Source organism: Curcuma longa, chromosome 11, assembly GCF_044706935.1.
Source record: "Curcuma longa cultivar G26 ecotype Majalengka, Jawa Barat chromosome 11, ITB_CL_G26_1.1, whole genome shotgun sequence".
Classification (NCBI taxonomy): Eukaryota; Viridiplantae; Streptophyta; class Magnoliopsida; order Zingiberales; family Zingiberaceae; genus Curcuma; species Curcuma longa.
Genome location: NC_133871.1, coordinates 4,881,690 through 4,898,180, shown reverse-complemented (window position 1 = coordinate 4,898,180; position 16,491 = coordinate 4,881,690). Strand labels below are relative to the sequence as shown.

The 16,491-nt window shown below is 40.4% G+C and overlaps 3 protein-coding genes and 2 pseudogenes across 4 annotated transcripts; 2 read left to right on the top strand and 3 right to left on the bottom strand.

Annotated features, from left to right (window-relative positions):
- Nucleotides 1-446: 446 nt before the first annotated feature.
- Nucleotides 447-6,742, bottom strand: LOC141841942 (putative alpha-amylase 2). Of its 2 annotated transcripts, none has more exons than XM_074730147.1 (13): nt 6,300-6,742; nt 5,783-5,870; nt 5,623-5,653; nt 4,551-4,588; nt 3,959-4,085; nt 3,654-3,880; nt 2,961-3,106; nt 2,761-2,879; nt 2,010-2,098; nt 1,764-1,886; nt 1,602-1,637; nt 955-1,053; nt 447-883 (listed from the first exon to the last, which is right to left on the bottom strand). In XM_074730147.1, the coding sequence occupies exons 2-13, from the start codon at nt 5,798-5,800 to the stop codon at nt 692-694; spliced, it is 1,245 nt and encodes a 414-aa protein (XP_074586248.1). In that variant the 5' UTR covers nt 5,801-5,870; nt 6,300-6,742; the 3' UTR covers nt 447-691. The 2 variants fall into 2 exon arrangements, with proteins under 2 accessions (XP_074586248.1, XP_074586249.1); XM_074730148.1 differs by having other exon boundaries at nt 6,304-6,742.
- A 481-nt stretch (nt 6,743-7,223) lies between these two features.
- LOC141841948 (uncharacterized) lies at nt 7,224-9,176 on the bottom strand. Its single transcript, XM_074730152.1, has 3 exons — nt 8,968-9,176; nt 8,581-8,860; nt 7,224-7,991 (listed from the first exon to the last, which is right to left on the bottom strand). Exons 1-3 carry the CDS (start codon nt 9,071-9,073, stop codon nt 7,769-7,771), a joined length of 609 nt encoding a protein of 202 aa, XP_074586253.1. The 5' UTR covers nt 9,074-9,176; the 3' UTR covers nt 7,224-7,768.
- On the top strand, nt 9,127-11,424 carry LOC141841947 (uncharacterized). The gene is given in 8 exon segments (XM_074730151.1): nt 9,127-9,151; nt 9,154-9,229; nt 9,231-9,263; nt 9,265-9,387; nt 9,480-9,547; nt 10,370-10,434; nt 10,722-10,854; nt 10,941-11,424. Coding segments are annotated over 8 exon segments (666 nt in total). The 3' UTR covers nt 11,084-11,424.
- Nucleotides 11,425-12,661: 1,237 nt separating this feature from the next.
- LOC141841945 (NEP1-interacting protein 1-like) lies at nt 12,662-13,896 on the top strand (annotated as a pseudogene).
- A 1,404-nt stretch (nt 13,897-15,300) lies between these two features.
- LOC141837000 (aquaporin PIP2-7-like) lies at nt 15,301-16,200 on the bottom strand (annotated as a pseudogene).
- Nucleotides 16,201-16,491: the final 291 nt, after the last annotated feature.

The following is a 16,491-nucleotide window of genomic DNA, read 5'->3' as shown; positions in this document are numbered from 1 at the left end:
ACGATGAATTACAAGCTCAAACATAGTCAAGCTCAACTCAACTCAACTCAGACTCTACTTGGCCAATTTACAAAGAAAGCTTTACTTGCCTCCGTTGATGCAAACAGGTGTTGGAATTCCCTCTTAGTTGAGTTGGTACACCGTCTCACCAACAGTGAATAGTATGGTAGTGATCGATGTTCTATAAGTAGGAGTGTGAATTATCGCATACAAAGATTTAGATGCTACGAATACATTTCAGCAAAAGGTATAATCCGTCGTACGATCGGGCCCACGACTATATGTAAGAAGATAATCAGAAAGCTACAATTGACCACTACGGGAACGACATTGTCTCAGTTTCGTTACTCTTGTCCTTTTCAATAAGTCTGTTCCGTAATAATCGACTCAACCATGCCCCGAAAGCTAGATGTCATGAATACATGAGCACATTAAATAACACAAGATTTGTTTCTGAGAAGATCATATCATTCTCGAAAACATTTTATTAACAAAGATCATGTCATATGTATGAATAAACAAGCGAGGCTAGATCATTAAACAATCGACAGTAATATGGATTGCTTATTGTTGAGGGAACAAGGACCTTTATCTCAAAATATAGTCGGGAAATTTGATTTTTGTCTCAATTATCATAGAGTGCATATATGGATGGCAATAGCATTGAACCTTTGGCTGACTGGAATTTGATCTACTTGTGCCACACAGCATATCTGTTGCCACTGGTAGCAAGCTTCCATTCCTTCCCACTTGGACACCATGAGCCATCTCCAATCTTCACGCAGACTTTCTCGTCGATAATTGCTGCGTAAAGGTCAGAGCGAGCCTCCAAGATCCTAAGTTTTGAGCGACTGTGTATATCTTGACGACAGCGTATGTCCATCTGCGAGTTTTTATGAATCTTAAAGACAGGCCTTAAAACAAGATTTGGCAATGTTTTGAAGGTACGCGTACCAGTTTCACAATCTGGTCATGGAAAGAGTTGCCCCAATCATAGAAGTGATCATAGAAAACTGTTGGTATTCCAGGATGGGTGAGTATATAAGTGTATCCCTGAAAATCGAGCCGAGATTAAGAACTGTGAAAATTCAAGATCATATAAAATGAAATGGTAATTAAAGGCATGGTCTTTCAATAATTTTCAGCAATAGCTCAAAAACTGATACTAGAGGTAGGTAGTAGCTATGAAATGATTGAATCTTCTAAAAAGAAAATTTTACATATATCAAACAGCAAATGCAAGTGATTACTGAAACCTTCTTTGCTTATTAAAAGAAATTTAAAGGAGAATTAAGGGAACATCTTCATTTCCCCCAACTTAAAAATATTTACTGAAAACTCTAGTATTCATTTCAATTGTTCTTGTTTATTGAGGTTATTTAAGTTGTTGTTTGTCACTCAATGTATATAGGTTTAAATTTCATTGAATACTTCAGTTTTGTCAAATAATATTTTAGATTTCTTTTCTTACTACAGATAAACATATGCCTGAAGTGATTATCATTCATTACTTTCATAATCAAATAGTGAAATTAAGATGTGATTTCTAATGAAGAAATTGGTGCTCTTAATTGAATATGTCTGGTGCGGATATGTAGTACCTCCATAACATGACCAGATGGGAAAGGCCAATGACCCTGAAAAGGTATAACATCTCATTTAGCGATTCTAAAAAAAAAACAAAAGACAAAGGAGTCGCACTAGAAGAGTAACATAGAAAGTACTCCCTTTGAGTATTAGAAGATAGATGGCATAACAGATACCTGAGTTGATCCTGTATCATGGTTCTCAATGAATGTGACTGCTCGTGAAGGCCACCACCCAAGCACACCAGGTGCTTTCCCTTGAGGATCACGCAAACGCCATAGTTCACCCTTAACAGCTTCCTGTTTTATGAATGCTTTTAGTAAAAGGTTTTATCTGATAAAACTAAGGAATAAAAGATTTTATCTGATAAGACAAAAGAATAAATATGACATGAGAAAAAAATAACCAGTTACAAAATGCACCTGTAAGATACCCTTTGTCGTGAAATCGAAGGCAGCACAAAGTTGTCCTGTTTTATCCATCCAGTTAATAATCCTTTGTCTGTGACTGTCTGTGAATTTAACAAGGCACCAACCTCTGAGAATTAAATCAAATTTCTATAACTGAAGTAACACTTGAAATAAAAAAAGTGATGCATAACTTCATGTTCCAGATGGGCTGAGTTATACCAACAATGACAATTTCTTAGTTTTGCTTCATGCAGATCACTTCTCTGTCATGATGATGAGTGTGATTAAGAATATGATGTATAGTATCATCAGGAGAGGCACTCTTAGTAAGTCGCAAAAGTCTTAACTTGATGTTCTGCCTAAGGGTCTTTCTTTCTCTTTTCGAAGGTTTACTAATATTACTTGTTTTAATGACATCTTGAAACAACAATACCTGTACCTTATCTGCCAAAACTATAAGGGAATGAGCTCATACGATTTTATGCAAGTCAAGGAAACACTTCTTCCTTTTCTAGCTACCATTAAACATTTTTGTGCCATTGCATAACCCAAACCCAGATTAACGACCTATGTATAACAGATTTAGCCGACCATGCAGAAAATCATTATTTTTAGGTGTTTTTCTTATGCATAGTACCAAGAATTTAATCCTAAACCAATACCACATCCCTTAAGAGACATTACTGTTCATTATTTTCTTATTACATAAGGTAAATGTTTGAGGCTGAAACTTAAAATGAACGGGATATTACGAGGACCATACCTTGGTTGTGATCCAAGCGATAATTAGGCGGTACATAATTGCAACTATCCCAGTATTCTCCAACAGAAAATACAGGCTTCGACTCCTCAACATATTCCTTCACAAATTTTGGGTCGTATCTACAAATTTCACGAGTAGCACATATTTGTCAGGAAACACAGATTTTATACAACAAAAACTGAAAAAGGACATTGGCGTACCCTTTTGCAAAATCAAAACGGAAATCCTGAAAACCAATAGATTTGCGAAGCCATTTCAACCAACCAATTATGTCTTTTCTTACAAAAGCTTGGCTATGATCAATGTTAGGGACTCCATGCAAGTTTTCACCGTAACTTCTGGAACCCTACAAATATCACATGGATGCAAAAAGAGAAAAATGGAGTTTAAATCATTGGAGTACTTTATGAGTTGAACAGATGATCATGCCAACAAGGAAACATTTGCATACCAGGAAAGTTAAATCAGAGAAGTACTTATTAAAAAAGTAACAAGAGAACAAACTACTACACCAGCAACTCTAACAACTACAAGGACAAATGGTTTCACAAGTCAATTGCAAAGAATTAGCAAGCCACCGGAAGCATGAAAACACCAAAACAATTCTTGCAAGAAACAGAAGTGAATCCAAATCTATGAATAACATAATTGTAACATGTAATAAGGGTTTCAAATTTTCTGTTAGAAGAGTTTGATTAAATATAACAATTATCTTCTAACATAGATTAATGAGCACACAAGATGAGTATTGTCCTTTTAGTAGTATAGTGAGTTAGACACAAAGTAGTTAATTATGCACCAAGATTATAAGTTCACATGAAGATAATTACATCTCTCCGAACATCTATGAACTGAAATATGTTAATATAGATTCTATCAGATAGATGATTTACCAGTCCTCCAGAACATGAAGTTACAGCATGTTCATCCCAGGCTAAAGGAATACCATCATAACGATTGTATGCTCCCCCATGTCCTTTGGTAGTGCCAACTCGATGGTTAATAACTATATCAGCCATTGCTCTAACTTTGTTCTGTTGCATTTTTTGCAGTAACATTCTTAGGAGATGGGAGGAACCATAAGAAGAGTCAAGGCAATACAGATTTTGTGGTAGATAACCTGTAAAATGAAGGAACCATATTACTCCACAAGCATGAACCAACATTAAAAACGAAGTAATAGCCTAATTTTGCTTACCTTCTGGAGATAATGAATTGGTTGCTGGGGGCAGCCAGGCTGATGTAAAGCCAGATTTAGCAATATCTCCAACTTTCTTCTCTAAATTATGCCACCAATCATGTTTGTGTGATTCCCAATTGAATGCCTATAAAACTTATATTTGTTAAACGAACTTCAGTTGTTGTGAATATTAGCATATATATCAAAGCATAGCATCTACATAAGGTAAAAGAGACCATCAAATAATATACTATTTGTATTAAATTGAAAATCTGACATTTTAATTGCTATCTACTTATTAATCTCACTGGAATGATTTTCAATTTAATGAAAGAGGTGGATCAATAGAAGTTTAAGATGCCTAGAAAAGTTTGTATAGAATTCATGTTTCTGATGTGTTATCAAATCATCAGTGAAATCCAACCAAAAGCATCCACTCCATCAGGGAGTCTGTTCAGCAATAAATCAAATTACATACTCGACATAAGGATGACAAAATTTTCCATTAATTACTGTAATCTGAGAACAAGATACAAGAGTAACAGCTTCCCAGAATTCCTTGCGTTAATTCAGACAATAGTATGAGAAGGGTAGAACTGCAATCAATTACCTGAAAAATAATTTCTCTTCCATTTCGTATTGCTCCACCTGAAAGATGAAAAATAAATTGTGAGATATAAGCTCTAGAAAGAATTATTCATTAAAAAGACAGATTTTTCTGCCCAGATGTACGAGTTTAAAAATCTAGAATCGCTAAAAAGAACTTGGGAGTTTACAAACAATAACAACCACCAATCCTTATCCCACTAGATGTGGTCGGCTATATGGATCTTTCTACATCATTGGACTCTATCCCCTACTATATCATCATTTATATTTAAATAAATTTTATCTTGTTTTATTGTTGCTAATTAAGTCTTTTTTTATTTTTCTCTTCTTCGTTTGATGTGCACATTTGTCATAGTTTTACATCACCTAAGAACTTAGGAGTTTATAAGAATATATAATAGAAATATGTAATTCTGAAACTATTTACACAATAACACAAAATCTAGGACACTGACACACTGCAAAAGGTTTTAAGAAGACACTTGTTTCTGTAACCAGAATTTTCTTGATTACATATTTCGGTTCATTTAACTTAGGAGAAAGCTATAATTACCCAATAAAAAGTGTGACTATCAACTTTTTCCCATGAACACCCTTGCACCTATGGCATCTTGAAGGTGAATAAAAGTAGAACCAGCAGGTTGAACACCTTATCTTAACAGGAGAAGATGGTATAGTCTAAGTTTCATGGTTATGAGAACTTTTAAGAAATTTTCAAAATCAACAAATATCATTGCGGATGAGAAAAATATGAGTATTGCCATGGATTTAGGAGGAAAGCATCACCCAGTTGGGTGCACATGTCGTTTGGTTGAGTGATGAGGAAAAAGTACAAAAGGAATAGGGGCCGACAACTCATAGCTGGAAGAATCAAAGCATAAGGTGATTTGGCATTCTTATTCTATTCTTAAAAAGGTGACAATGAAGAAGTAAGTTTATAGTTTTGATTGACAATTGTCAGTCAATATAAGTTTATTTTAGTTTGACATACTCACCACAAGACATTCTTCTTCTAAACTGATAACTCAGAAAGCATAACGTGAAAATGATGGAACATTACAAAGTCCACTTACCATTTGAACCTTCTTTTGTGTCATCAACCACCTGCATACACAAAATATTCCTTAAATAAGAATGTCAACATGAAATGTCTAGATCACTTCCAAGGGATCACAAACCAAGGGAATACTCAAAACAAACGCTCCAAAGAGAATGCAAAGGTTTACAACATACAGTGAGATGGTAACCCATATTTGATAGCTAAACTTTCCGTGTGAAACTACACCACAAATTCAATTTAGCCGACTTGAAGAGGTAATCCCTGCAACGACAATAATTTGGAACAATGTTGCAGTAAGCTCGATGTAAAACTTCAAAAGAACATGAATAGAACCAACTATCAAATGGAACAATGTTAAAGCAACAAGAGAACTCAATGTGGTCCTAGCAATCAATCCGATTACAATTTGTCATTTCTCTGTTTTGCAACAGAGTTATTTGGCATCGTAATTTAGAATTAGTCAACATGAGCCTAGACATGACATGTTGTCTCGTGGGAATAATCATCTAGTTTCAGAACTAAATAGGCACCCCAATTAAGTCATATTCATCCCCAGATATCTAATCAGCACAATCATCCCTGCAATCGAGCTCAGAACGGCATTTCATTTTACCAAAGATGTAAAATTTCCCCTAAAATAGGGACGAAAAGTTGAACCTTTTTTAGTGCAATGGCGAGAAGAGAACAAACCTACGCAAATATGAGAAGATGTTCACACCCGCCTGTGCTCTGCCCGTCTATTCGTCTCGCCCATTTATACTCATCAAGATCGGCTTGTCCAGGCCGAAGGACCGCTGTCGATGACAGCCCAAAGCGATCTAAAGCGATGAAGGATTCGATTCCAAAAGCCCTACTTTTCCTCCTCTCTTCTTTTTTTTTCCAATTAGCTCAGGGTCAGCGATGCCACTCAACGAACATCGTTGGTTCTCAATATTCCCCTCTTACTTTCTTTGATCGCTCTCCTGTGCACACGGCGGCCGCCTGCAATTCCGTCTCGTGACGCCTACGCCAACGGCCTGGAATCGAGCCAAGGGAACACCGAATATTATATTGAGCGGACCACGATCGCGAGGCGTACACGAAGAGATGGCTCTGCGTGGCCGCCCATCGTCGTCGTCTTCTCCTCTTCCGTATCCTTTTTCTCCTCTGTGAAATTAACAGTTTTCACATTTGGCGACGCATTGATTCGATCGAAGTCAAAGCCTTGTATCAAGTGTTTTGACTTTCTCATTTAAATTTGGGGTAAAAAAGTTTAAATCATAACGGAGTTACCGGTTTATGATTTGGGAATACATCCGACCGTAATTCAAAATGGATAATTTAGATTGACCACGATTCAAAATCGATAATTTAAAATTGACAATCCGATCATTTAGAATTATCAATTCAACTGTTTTTGATAGATCGATCCTTAATTTTTTATGATTCACAATTCAAAATCGTTGTTCTTGATAGATCGATCCTTAATTTTTTATGATTCACAATTCAAAATCGTTGATTCATGATTCAGAATTGTTAGTTCACGGTTTGAATCCTGTCGGTTCATAATTTATCACGAGTGAATATTATTATATTAAAAATTACAGAATTGAAAATGAGAATAAAGAAGATGTGTATGAAAACAATGAGAGTTGAGATTCCAATAGGACGATTTCAACAATCACGCAAAAAACCCCGAACCAACAAACTAAACCGGCAGTTAACCACCAATTTAACAATTTTAATAGATTGGAACAGTAACTAAATTGACATCCTACTGAGCTGGTTATGATTCCGGCTCATGAACCGAACTAATGGGTACCCAACCCGTTGACCCAGTGATTATGAGTCCAGGTCAGATCTGGACCCCGAGTCAGGTCTACTTGGGAATAGACAAATCAGGTCAGATCATAAATGGATCAACCAGCTTTGATCCGATCCGTTTAAATCAGGCCCGCTAGTGATTTTCACGGCAGGCCCATCTTCACTGTGACAGGCTCAATCTGGCACCAAAAGCCCAGATCTAGCAGGCCCGTTGGGCCCTGCAAGACCGTTAACATCTCTAGACCAATCTAACAAAACCAACAGTTGGCTAACTCTTCATTACAGTGAACTTACCACAAAGATAATATACATTGATCTCATATTAGGTAAAGACGCCGGCGGTGATGGCCCGGCTGCTAGTAGATGCAGCGGAGGGAGTGCATGGCGGCAGAGTCCATGGCGGGGGCGTCGAAGCTGCGGTGGTGGCGGTCGCTCTCCACCAGGCAGTAGTCCATGAGCGGGCGGCGCTCGAGCTCGTCGTCGTGGTCCAGGACGAACTCCGGCACCTCGACCTCCCCTCGTCGCATGTGTTCCCACAGGAACTCCAGCCGATTCACGTACTTCAACTTCGCGTACAGCCTGTTCCACCCATCGCCGCCCAATATTAAAGACTATATATAAATCAGTAAATAATCATCTCGAATTATTATAAGACTAAGAACAAGAGAAAGAAGCAATGCTTTCTCTTGCCGCACAACGTAACGTACTGTAAATAAAGTTTTGATTTTTTTTTTTACCGTCAAGAGGATTTAACCAAATATATTTTTTTTAAAAAAGGTGCACTCATCGAGACACACAGGCCGCAGATTGCTCAAACGTACGCCAACGGCCAGTAACAGACCGGCGTCCGTTAGAAACACCACCGTATTTGCTAACATGCGCCGGAACCTCCCCGGAACACACGTCAGCGATTCTGGTTACCGGCGTCCGTTAGAAAAGACATCATGCTACCGTGCACCGTATTTGCTAACATGCGCCGGAACCTCCCCGAACACACGTCAGCGATTCTTTTTTATTTGCTAACATGCGCCGGAACCTCCCCGGAACACACGTCAGCGATTTTTTTTTTTTTTTTGTTTTTTCCGTTCGAAGAAACGGCAAAACGGGACCAAACAGCTCCTAATCGGCGCACGATAGCAGACGTGAGGTCGAACAGCGAGAAACTCACCCGGCGCTGAAAACGAAGCGCCCGAAGGTGGCGAAGAAGAGGCGGGCCTGCAGCCCCGGGTGGAGGAAGTAGACGGCGCAGATCCCGTCGCGGACGGCCGCCGGGAGCGACTCGTACACCGACCGCAGCGCCGCCACTCCGGGGAAGTTCTCCGACCTCTCCACCCCGGTGTGCATGTAGACCACCACCGACCCCGTCCCGCCATGCAGCTCCGGGAACACCCGCCTTTCCAGGAAGCTCCGCAGCGCCGCCTCGCCTCCGCCCGCCATCAATTCCCTCGCTGGCCCACACCCCGATCCCCAAATCACAACCAAATCAGCCGATCCGTTCGAGCAAAGGAAAATTAATCAGCTAACGCAAAAAAAAAAAATGAAGAAAAAAACGCACCAGGGAAGAACTTGCCGACGATGCGGAGGATCTTGCGGCCCTTCTTGTCCTTGCCATGGATCTGGAAAGCCTCCTCGAGCATCCTCCCCGTTCCATCACTGCCCATCGCCTGTTCGACGGAATGCGTCAAAGAAACAAGGTTTGAAATATCGACAGAGGATGAAGAGAAGCAGAGATCGGAGTCGGTCTTAATGTGCTACGAAATCGCGGCGGGGATAACGATGAGTAGAATATTCCCGGGAATCTTCCCTCGCTCCTCTTTGTAGCGGAGCGAAGTTGGACTGCGGCGACCCGGACCCGCCCGGCACGTGGCCCAGTCAGGTACGACCTTATCGACTCGCTGTTCAAGATCAACCCAAATCATACCGAAGGTTTGATCGGCGGTCCCCGGTGTTTCAATCAATCGGAGGCACAGTTGCCGCCTCCTCGTGTCGGCCGCGACGCAGACGCTGCGTGATTGAGACTCGTTGGATTTACGTACTATTTTGTAATTATTTCTCACTGTGTTACAGCTGCCCTCCGCAATCGGCGTTGTCAGATTGCTGTCGTGATCTCGAATCAGTCTCCGCCGTTTCCATCTGCAAACAATCCATCTTTTCTCTTTTATGTGAAAGGTGCTCTGCTAATCTTTTCTCATACTCATCCTTTATTTCAGAATTCCATGTTGCACGCTATTAAAAACTATTTGCCTGTTCTTTTTCTGTTGCTATTCTTGAGTGATGACCACCTAGATGTTGTTATAGTGGCTGTAAGAGTCTCTTGAATTCCAGCTGCTCGATTCAGCACAGAAGGTGTTTGTTGATTTGCTCCAATTGCGCTTGCTAAACCGAGGTGCGAGTGATTGTTAATCCTCCACATTGGTACATATCTAGCGCTGTTTATCGTTAGTAACCCGTAAAAATCTGTCATTTCGCTAAAGATGCCTCATGCCTGTAAAAAATCGCAGCGTTTTAACTGATCGAGTCCGACGGAACTTGTGATTCCCTTCAAACTTAGTTAAGAACAGTTTTTAAGTTGTTGTCTAACATAAAGATGCAGATGTAATTGTAGAATTGTTGATTTCAGGGAGCGCAATATTTTGCATGGATGTTTTAATTTACAAACTCTTGCTTGCGGGTGGTGTATATCATGGAAATGACTATCTTAACATAAACTTGAATCCATTCACAGTACTGCATTCTTCATTCAACTTTGAAAAAGTATTTACCTTTTTTTCAGTATTACTTCATCTTTGAAAAGCTATTTCAAGTGCTGAGTAAATTTGACTTTCGGGTCTTGCTTCTCTTTGTTAGCAAACATGACGTTTTATCTGCTATTCCTATAAAAACATGATGCCTTGTATGAAAATTGACATATTACCTGCACATCTTTTTATCACTAATTAATATCAACAAACTGTCGACAGTGAGAACGTTGGCCAAACAGGAGACAGATCTTGTATCGGAATTGCATGTATATAGACATAAGGTGAAAATGGTTACATATTAAAATGATTGAGCTATGACAGCATCATTGCACTATGAATGGATAAGGTTTCACATTTTTGTTCATTGTTCACCTGTCACTTGTGTTGATGGTACTTATGTTTGTTGCTGGTTTTATTATCGTAGTGTTATCAACAGCATAATTATGGCCCCATGTGCAAATTAGTTCAAATTTGTAAATCACTTTGTCCAGAAAAGTGTGTTGACGCAAAAACATGAAAGATGCTTTTATCTTTTCATTACACTTGACTTTGATGAACATTGTTTCATGGTTTGATTGACTGCAGTGAATCAACTATGACTCGATATTTAGATTTACAGAGCTTCATTCTGCGATCTCGTGCACTGAAGCTCTATAGACAAGCACTAAGAACAGCTCGTCGGGCACCTATTCATGCAAGAGGTCAAGCTTTTTTTTTCTCTCTTAGTTTTCCCTTCATCTTTTATCAAAAAGAAATTGCAGCATTTTGAATTCGGTGGTGTATACAGATGAGCTGAGACAAACCATGAGGCAGGAAATAGAAAAGAATCGGCACTGCAATGATAGACAGAAAATTAGCTTCTTACTTAGTGAAGGCATGCAGAGACTCAAGGGTCTAGATGAAATGCTTGATATGATGGGGCACAACTGAGGCACTTGTTAGGCATTGATGCATTCCTCCTTCAGAGTAAATGTATCAAAACTTGGTAACCTTTTATCTTTCTCGAAGTAGAGAACTGAAAAGAAATAATTATCAAAACTGAGCCATTCTTTCAAATGAGCTTGTAATTTATGGGCTAGCACGACTTAATTGGAAATCCTTTTATTTTCTTTTACATTTGCCTTGTTGAAGTGTCATGGAGCTACTTCTCTGCTTGCTACATAAGCTTCGACTTCTGAACTGATTGGGAGGGAGTGTAAGTTTCTTAAACCCTAGACCTGTATCGACTTGGTGATAAACCTTCCGACCGTGCAGGTCTAACTAGATTGATGCAGTTTAGGGCCATGAACAAACTTCCATAAACTTGCCTAAAGTTTACATTTTTTTTACCATTATTATACATCTCTAATATATTTTGGTAGAAATTCACATGTACAAATTTCAGTGAAAATACTTATAAAAAGCAAACTTTTGCTTGAGGCATTAAGATTATTCTTCGGAGAATCTCCCAGAAGTACATCAAGGGATTGCAAGGATTAAGAACATTGACTCCCTCCGACCAACACAACTACACTGGAAGAACTCAAGACTGAATTGATGAAGCTCGGATTGATGCTGACCAAAACTGAAACCAAGTAACTTATGTTTCATCTTATCAGCTTGAAGTATAAATTTTGAAACTGAACCCAAGATTCTAAAGATCAGATCCACATTCCTTGACATAAAAGAATCAAAGCTACCCTCCAATCTAACATCCTTTTTCAGTCCATTGATTGAAATGGAAAAAAAAACACTGTTTTATTGAATCAGAGGTCCCTTGTATTATCTTCTCAAGCTTTTTCTTAAAGATACAGCAGTGAGATGTGCACAACATGCATCGCATTTGGATTTTTTTTTCCATGATCAAATACTGGCTGTTCCAGTATAATAACTCAACAAGACTTGTCTGTTTAAAGAACAGAGAAAAAAACATGAATTATTTACGAGCCATTCCTGGCTGCCTGATTCTTCAGTTGCATCTTCATTTCAGCAGGGACAAAAGACTGGAGATCAGGGATATGCTTCCTCACTCATGGAAAAAAACATAGAACTCAATCTGAATTATGAATATTAGAAATTATTATGATCGAGTCTCATGAGATCTTTCTTTTGAGAGAAAAATAAATCCATTAGAATTTGGATTTTTCTTCTCATCTGGTGATTTGTCGCTATAGGTGGAGATCAATTAGGGCTGCCATGTAAATATTTTCTTAGTACTCTCATTTCTTTTAGCTGTTACTATACTCGAAAGCAAAATTAATGTTACTTTGACTTGCTGATATATATATCACACCTTATTGCCAATTAACTTGAATTCTTATCCTTTCCTTGTAGTATAGTATCACCAATGCTACCAACTCCCATTCTTCCACATTTTTTTTGTCATGTCATCTAGATTTTGGATGACCATATTTCTTCTTTATTAATTCATTTCAAAATAAATTATTTCACAACTGGCGCATGAGCACCGGCAATTTTTTTTATTCTCTCATTAATGCCTATTTGTTTCCAACAAAGCTTAGGGAAGGAACTACAAGTGATGCTGAATCATAAATGCAATTAGAGTTCAACATCAAAGCAGTGAAGAACACACTTGGTATAATAAAACAAAGGTACCTCTGGTATGTGGCTTAAAGTAAATCAGTTGAATTCTATAACTTCAAAGAGGTCGTTAGTGCAATTTCCTCATTATGTCATTAGCCCATCCTTCATGGATTGCCTCTCTTCTTTTCTTCTTCTTCTCCTCCATAGTTTTGGATACATATGCATGGTCTCCAAGTTGTTTGCAAGAGTAATATGTGCCGCTTTGACTTGCCTCTTTGCAATCGGTTGGTAGTTCCTCTTCTCCTCCGCTCCCTAGTTATCGATTTACTGGTCTTTACATGATTGTTTAGCTTGAGTTTGCAAATTTCTAGTCTAAATTTTGTTGCTGTTTGTATAGTTGGTTCACTGGTTGGGGCCATCATAGGTGCTCTCATAGGCCATGCCACTGAGAGTGGTCTTCTCAGAGGATCTGGAATTGGAGCCATTTCAGGTGCCGTCTTCTCCATCGAGGTCGTCGAATCATCTCTCGATTTATGGAACTCCAGGGAGTGTGGCAGTTGGAGCCTTCGCTATCTGGTAATCTTGCAAAACCCCATTGCTGAACAACTCATCTCTGTTTTATGGAACTCCAGGGACTGTGGCAGTTGGAGCCTTCTCTGTCTGATATTTCTATCACTTGCAGATGAATGCACTCAGTTTGTCATTCATGGTGACTCTTGATCTTTATGAGACTGATGGCAACAGCAAGGCAATGTCCATGGATGAAGTGGAGAAGCTGCCTAAATCCAAAGTCACTGCAAGAGGCAGTCTTGATGAATCAGGGGAGAAAATAAGCTGCTCAGTGTGCTTGCAGGTGCAATTTTCTTCCAATTAAACCATTGTGAGTTGAATGATTGAAACTGGAATTTAGCTTCTTTGAATGTTTCAGGACCTGCAAGTGGGAGAAATGGTGAGGAGATTGCCTGTTTGTTGCCATATGTTTCATCTGCCATGCCTCGATAGCTGGCTCATCAGGCATGGCTCATGTCCCCTGTGCAGAAGGGAGGTTGTTTAATTGGAAGGGTTTGTCCCAAGAATTGCACATTTCTTGTTCTTTTTGGAACATCTGTTTATGAATAAACAATTTGAAGAAATTTAGTACAACTTCAATTATAAAACAAACCAGCACGCCATCATCCTTTTACAGAGGAGGAGGCGTGCTGAGCAGAGCGAGACTGAGACCGAAGCCCTCCGTTGATCCAAACTGAACAGTCCTTTATTCATGAGCAATATGTGAAATGGTGTTCTTAATAAAGAGTCATTAATCATGATGATGAACTTCACCAAGTTCAATTAAACAAAGTCCAGAAATCTTGCCGCATTACATTCGATACAGGACAAAGAAGAAGAAGGAAGAAGAAGAAGACGACGAGACAGAAGAACCTGAAACCGACGAGACACAAGAACCTGAAACCAGTCCTTTCTCTCTCACCACCACACAAGCATCATTTTTGTTCTGGCCGAATGTCATAGACATTCAAGCCATCAGTCAAGATTATGTTATTTTAATCATCGCCGACCCTGTGAGTACTTTGACCTGCAACAGATTAATTGGGTGACGAAAATTCTCGACAGGACACTCCGATGTTCAAGTCAATTAAAGTAGAGAGAAAGAGGACAATAAGTGGAAGTCACTGGAGTCCATAAAGTCTTTTCATATATGAGGGAGAGCTTTTATACTCACCCGATGGAGCAATGTGGCTGACGTGAGACAGGTGGATGCCATGTCTTGAGGGGACAAATTTTATGAATTGTTGACAAGTGCGCTAATAGGATGACATCTAGGGGATCAAACCTGCCACCTCGTAACCACCTTATCACTCAGTCATGTGGATTATTCTCGCCTTTTAACCTTGAGCAGGAGCAGAAGAGAATCTAGAGAGCCAGATTTAACAACCTAGTAACCACCTTAGCCCTGTGGTAGAGTTTGCACGTTTGATTGTATTCTAGTGCCGAAGGTAGCTAAGGGGAGTCATACTCAAGTTAGAATCAGATAGGAGGTCCGAGTCGGCCAGGGCCAAGCAAAGTGATCGATCATGGCAAAGCTGAAGGAGTGATAAGGTGGCTGAGCTGACAAAGTGGTTGAGCATAATCGAGCTGCGGGAGTAATAGAGTGATCGAGCTAACAGAGTGGTCGAGCATGACCGAGCGATGGAGTGATGGAGTTGACAGGACTACCAAGTGACAGAGTAGTCGAGTTGCCGAATTGCTGGGTGACAAAGTGACAGAGTAGCCAATTGTGCTGAGTTGACAGAGCTACTGAGGGACAGAGCTGTCGAGCTGATAAAGTAGCAGAATGGTTGATCTATGTCCAGCTGACAGAGTGACCGCGCATAGTCGAGCTGTTAGAATGACCTTCGGGTCGGTTGGAAGACCCTTGAAAACTCAATCGAGTTGGTGGGAGTTAAGTTGGATACGGTTATAGTTGGATCAACCGGTCAAAAGGAGATGGACTCTTGACCTTGTCTTGTCCCATCATATTGACTGTTGACTTATCCTGCCACATGAGACGATCCGTCGTACCAATTTTCAGCACACAATTTATGGAACCAAACAAGGAGAAAGAGGTGTTTTCTTTTTTTAGCTTAGTTGGTGGTGGGGTTGCTCCTGAAGGATCCCAGGGCCTTGATGGCGGCCGCCCGGAGGATGTACTGGTGGTACGCCGCGGCGCCGCTAGTGCTCCGACGAACGGCCCCACCCAAAAGATCCACTGAGTCAGCCAATAAACAAAGCTCGTTCACTGGCTGCGAGTAAATTGACAAGTACAGCTTCAGATTGAGCCGGCGAAGTTACCCGGTCATCCCACACTGGGTGCTGGTTGTAAATGACGGCGGCGCCGAGGCTCCGAGCCGGGTTGATGCTGGTCCCGGTGATGCGAATGGTGGCCAAGTGGACCATGAAGACGGCGAACCCAATGGGGAGCGGCGCCAGCACCTGCGAGAAAAAAAATGTTCGTTTCCTCTATGGAAGAGCTGAAAAGACGAAATTTTGATTGCGCAAGCTGTGCGGCGTACGGGGACGTGGGAGTCGCGGGCGTTGCGGGTCGGTGGTGGAGAAGACGGTGTAGACGAGGACGAAGGTGCCGATGATCTCGGCGCCAAGGGCAGAGCCCTTGGAGTAGCCGGAGGAAACGCGGTTCGCCCCGCCGCCGAAGGCCCGAGCAGGCCGACGCCGCTGCAACGGTCGGCGGCGCTCTGCTCGTTGTGGCCGATGACGGGCGATGCTGACGTAGAGGAAGAGGAGCGTGGCAATGAGGACGCGATGGAAGGACCAGAGGCGGAGCTCGCGGAAGTCGAGCAGCAGCGCCGGCGGCGTGTCCGCGTAGTCCTTCGCCAGAGCATGTTCCACCTCCACGCTAACCTCCTTCGACAATCGACATGGTGATTCCGCTCGATCACTTCTCGCTCCGCTTCTGCTCGCGCCTTTAAAGCACGAGAACAGGAATCAGCGACGCGTACAAGGGCTTTAGAGCAACTCCAACCCATCCCAAAAACCCAAATTTGGGATAAAAATTACACCAATTGTTTCCAACCAATACCCCAAAGTGCATCACCAAATTTGATGATGCAATTTGGTGATGCACTGTAGCATCATCAAATTTGATGATACACTGTAGCATACTAAATTTGATGATGTCATTTATTTATTTATTTTTTTGTTATTATATTATATAATTAAAAATAAATATAAATATAAAATAATATATATTATTGTATTTAAAAATAAATATAATATATATTATTAAATATCATAAATAAAAATAAATTTATAATTAT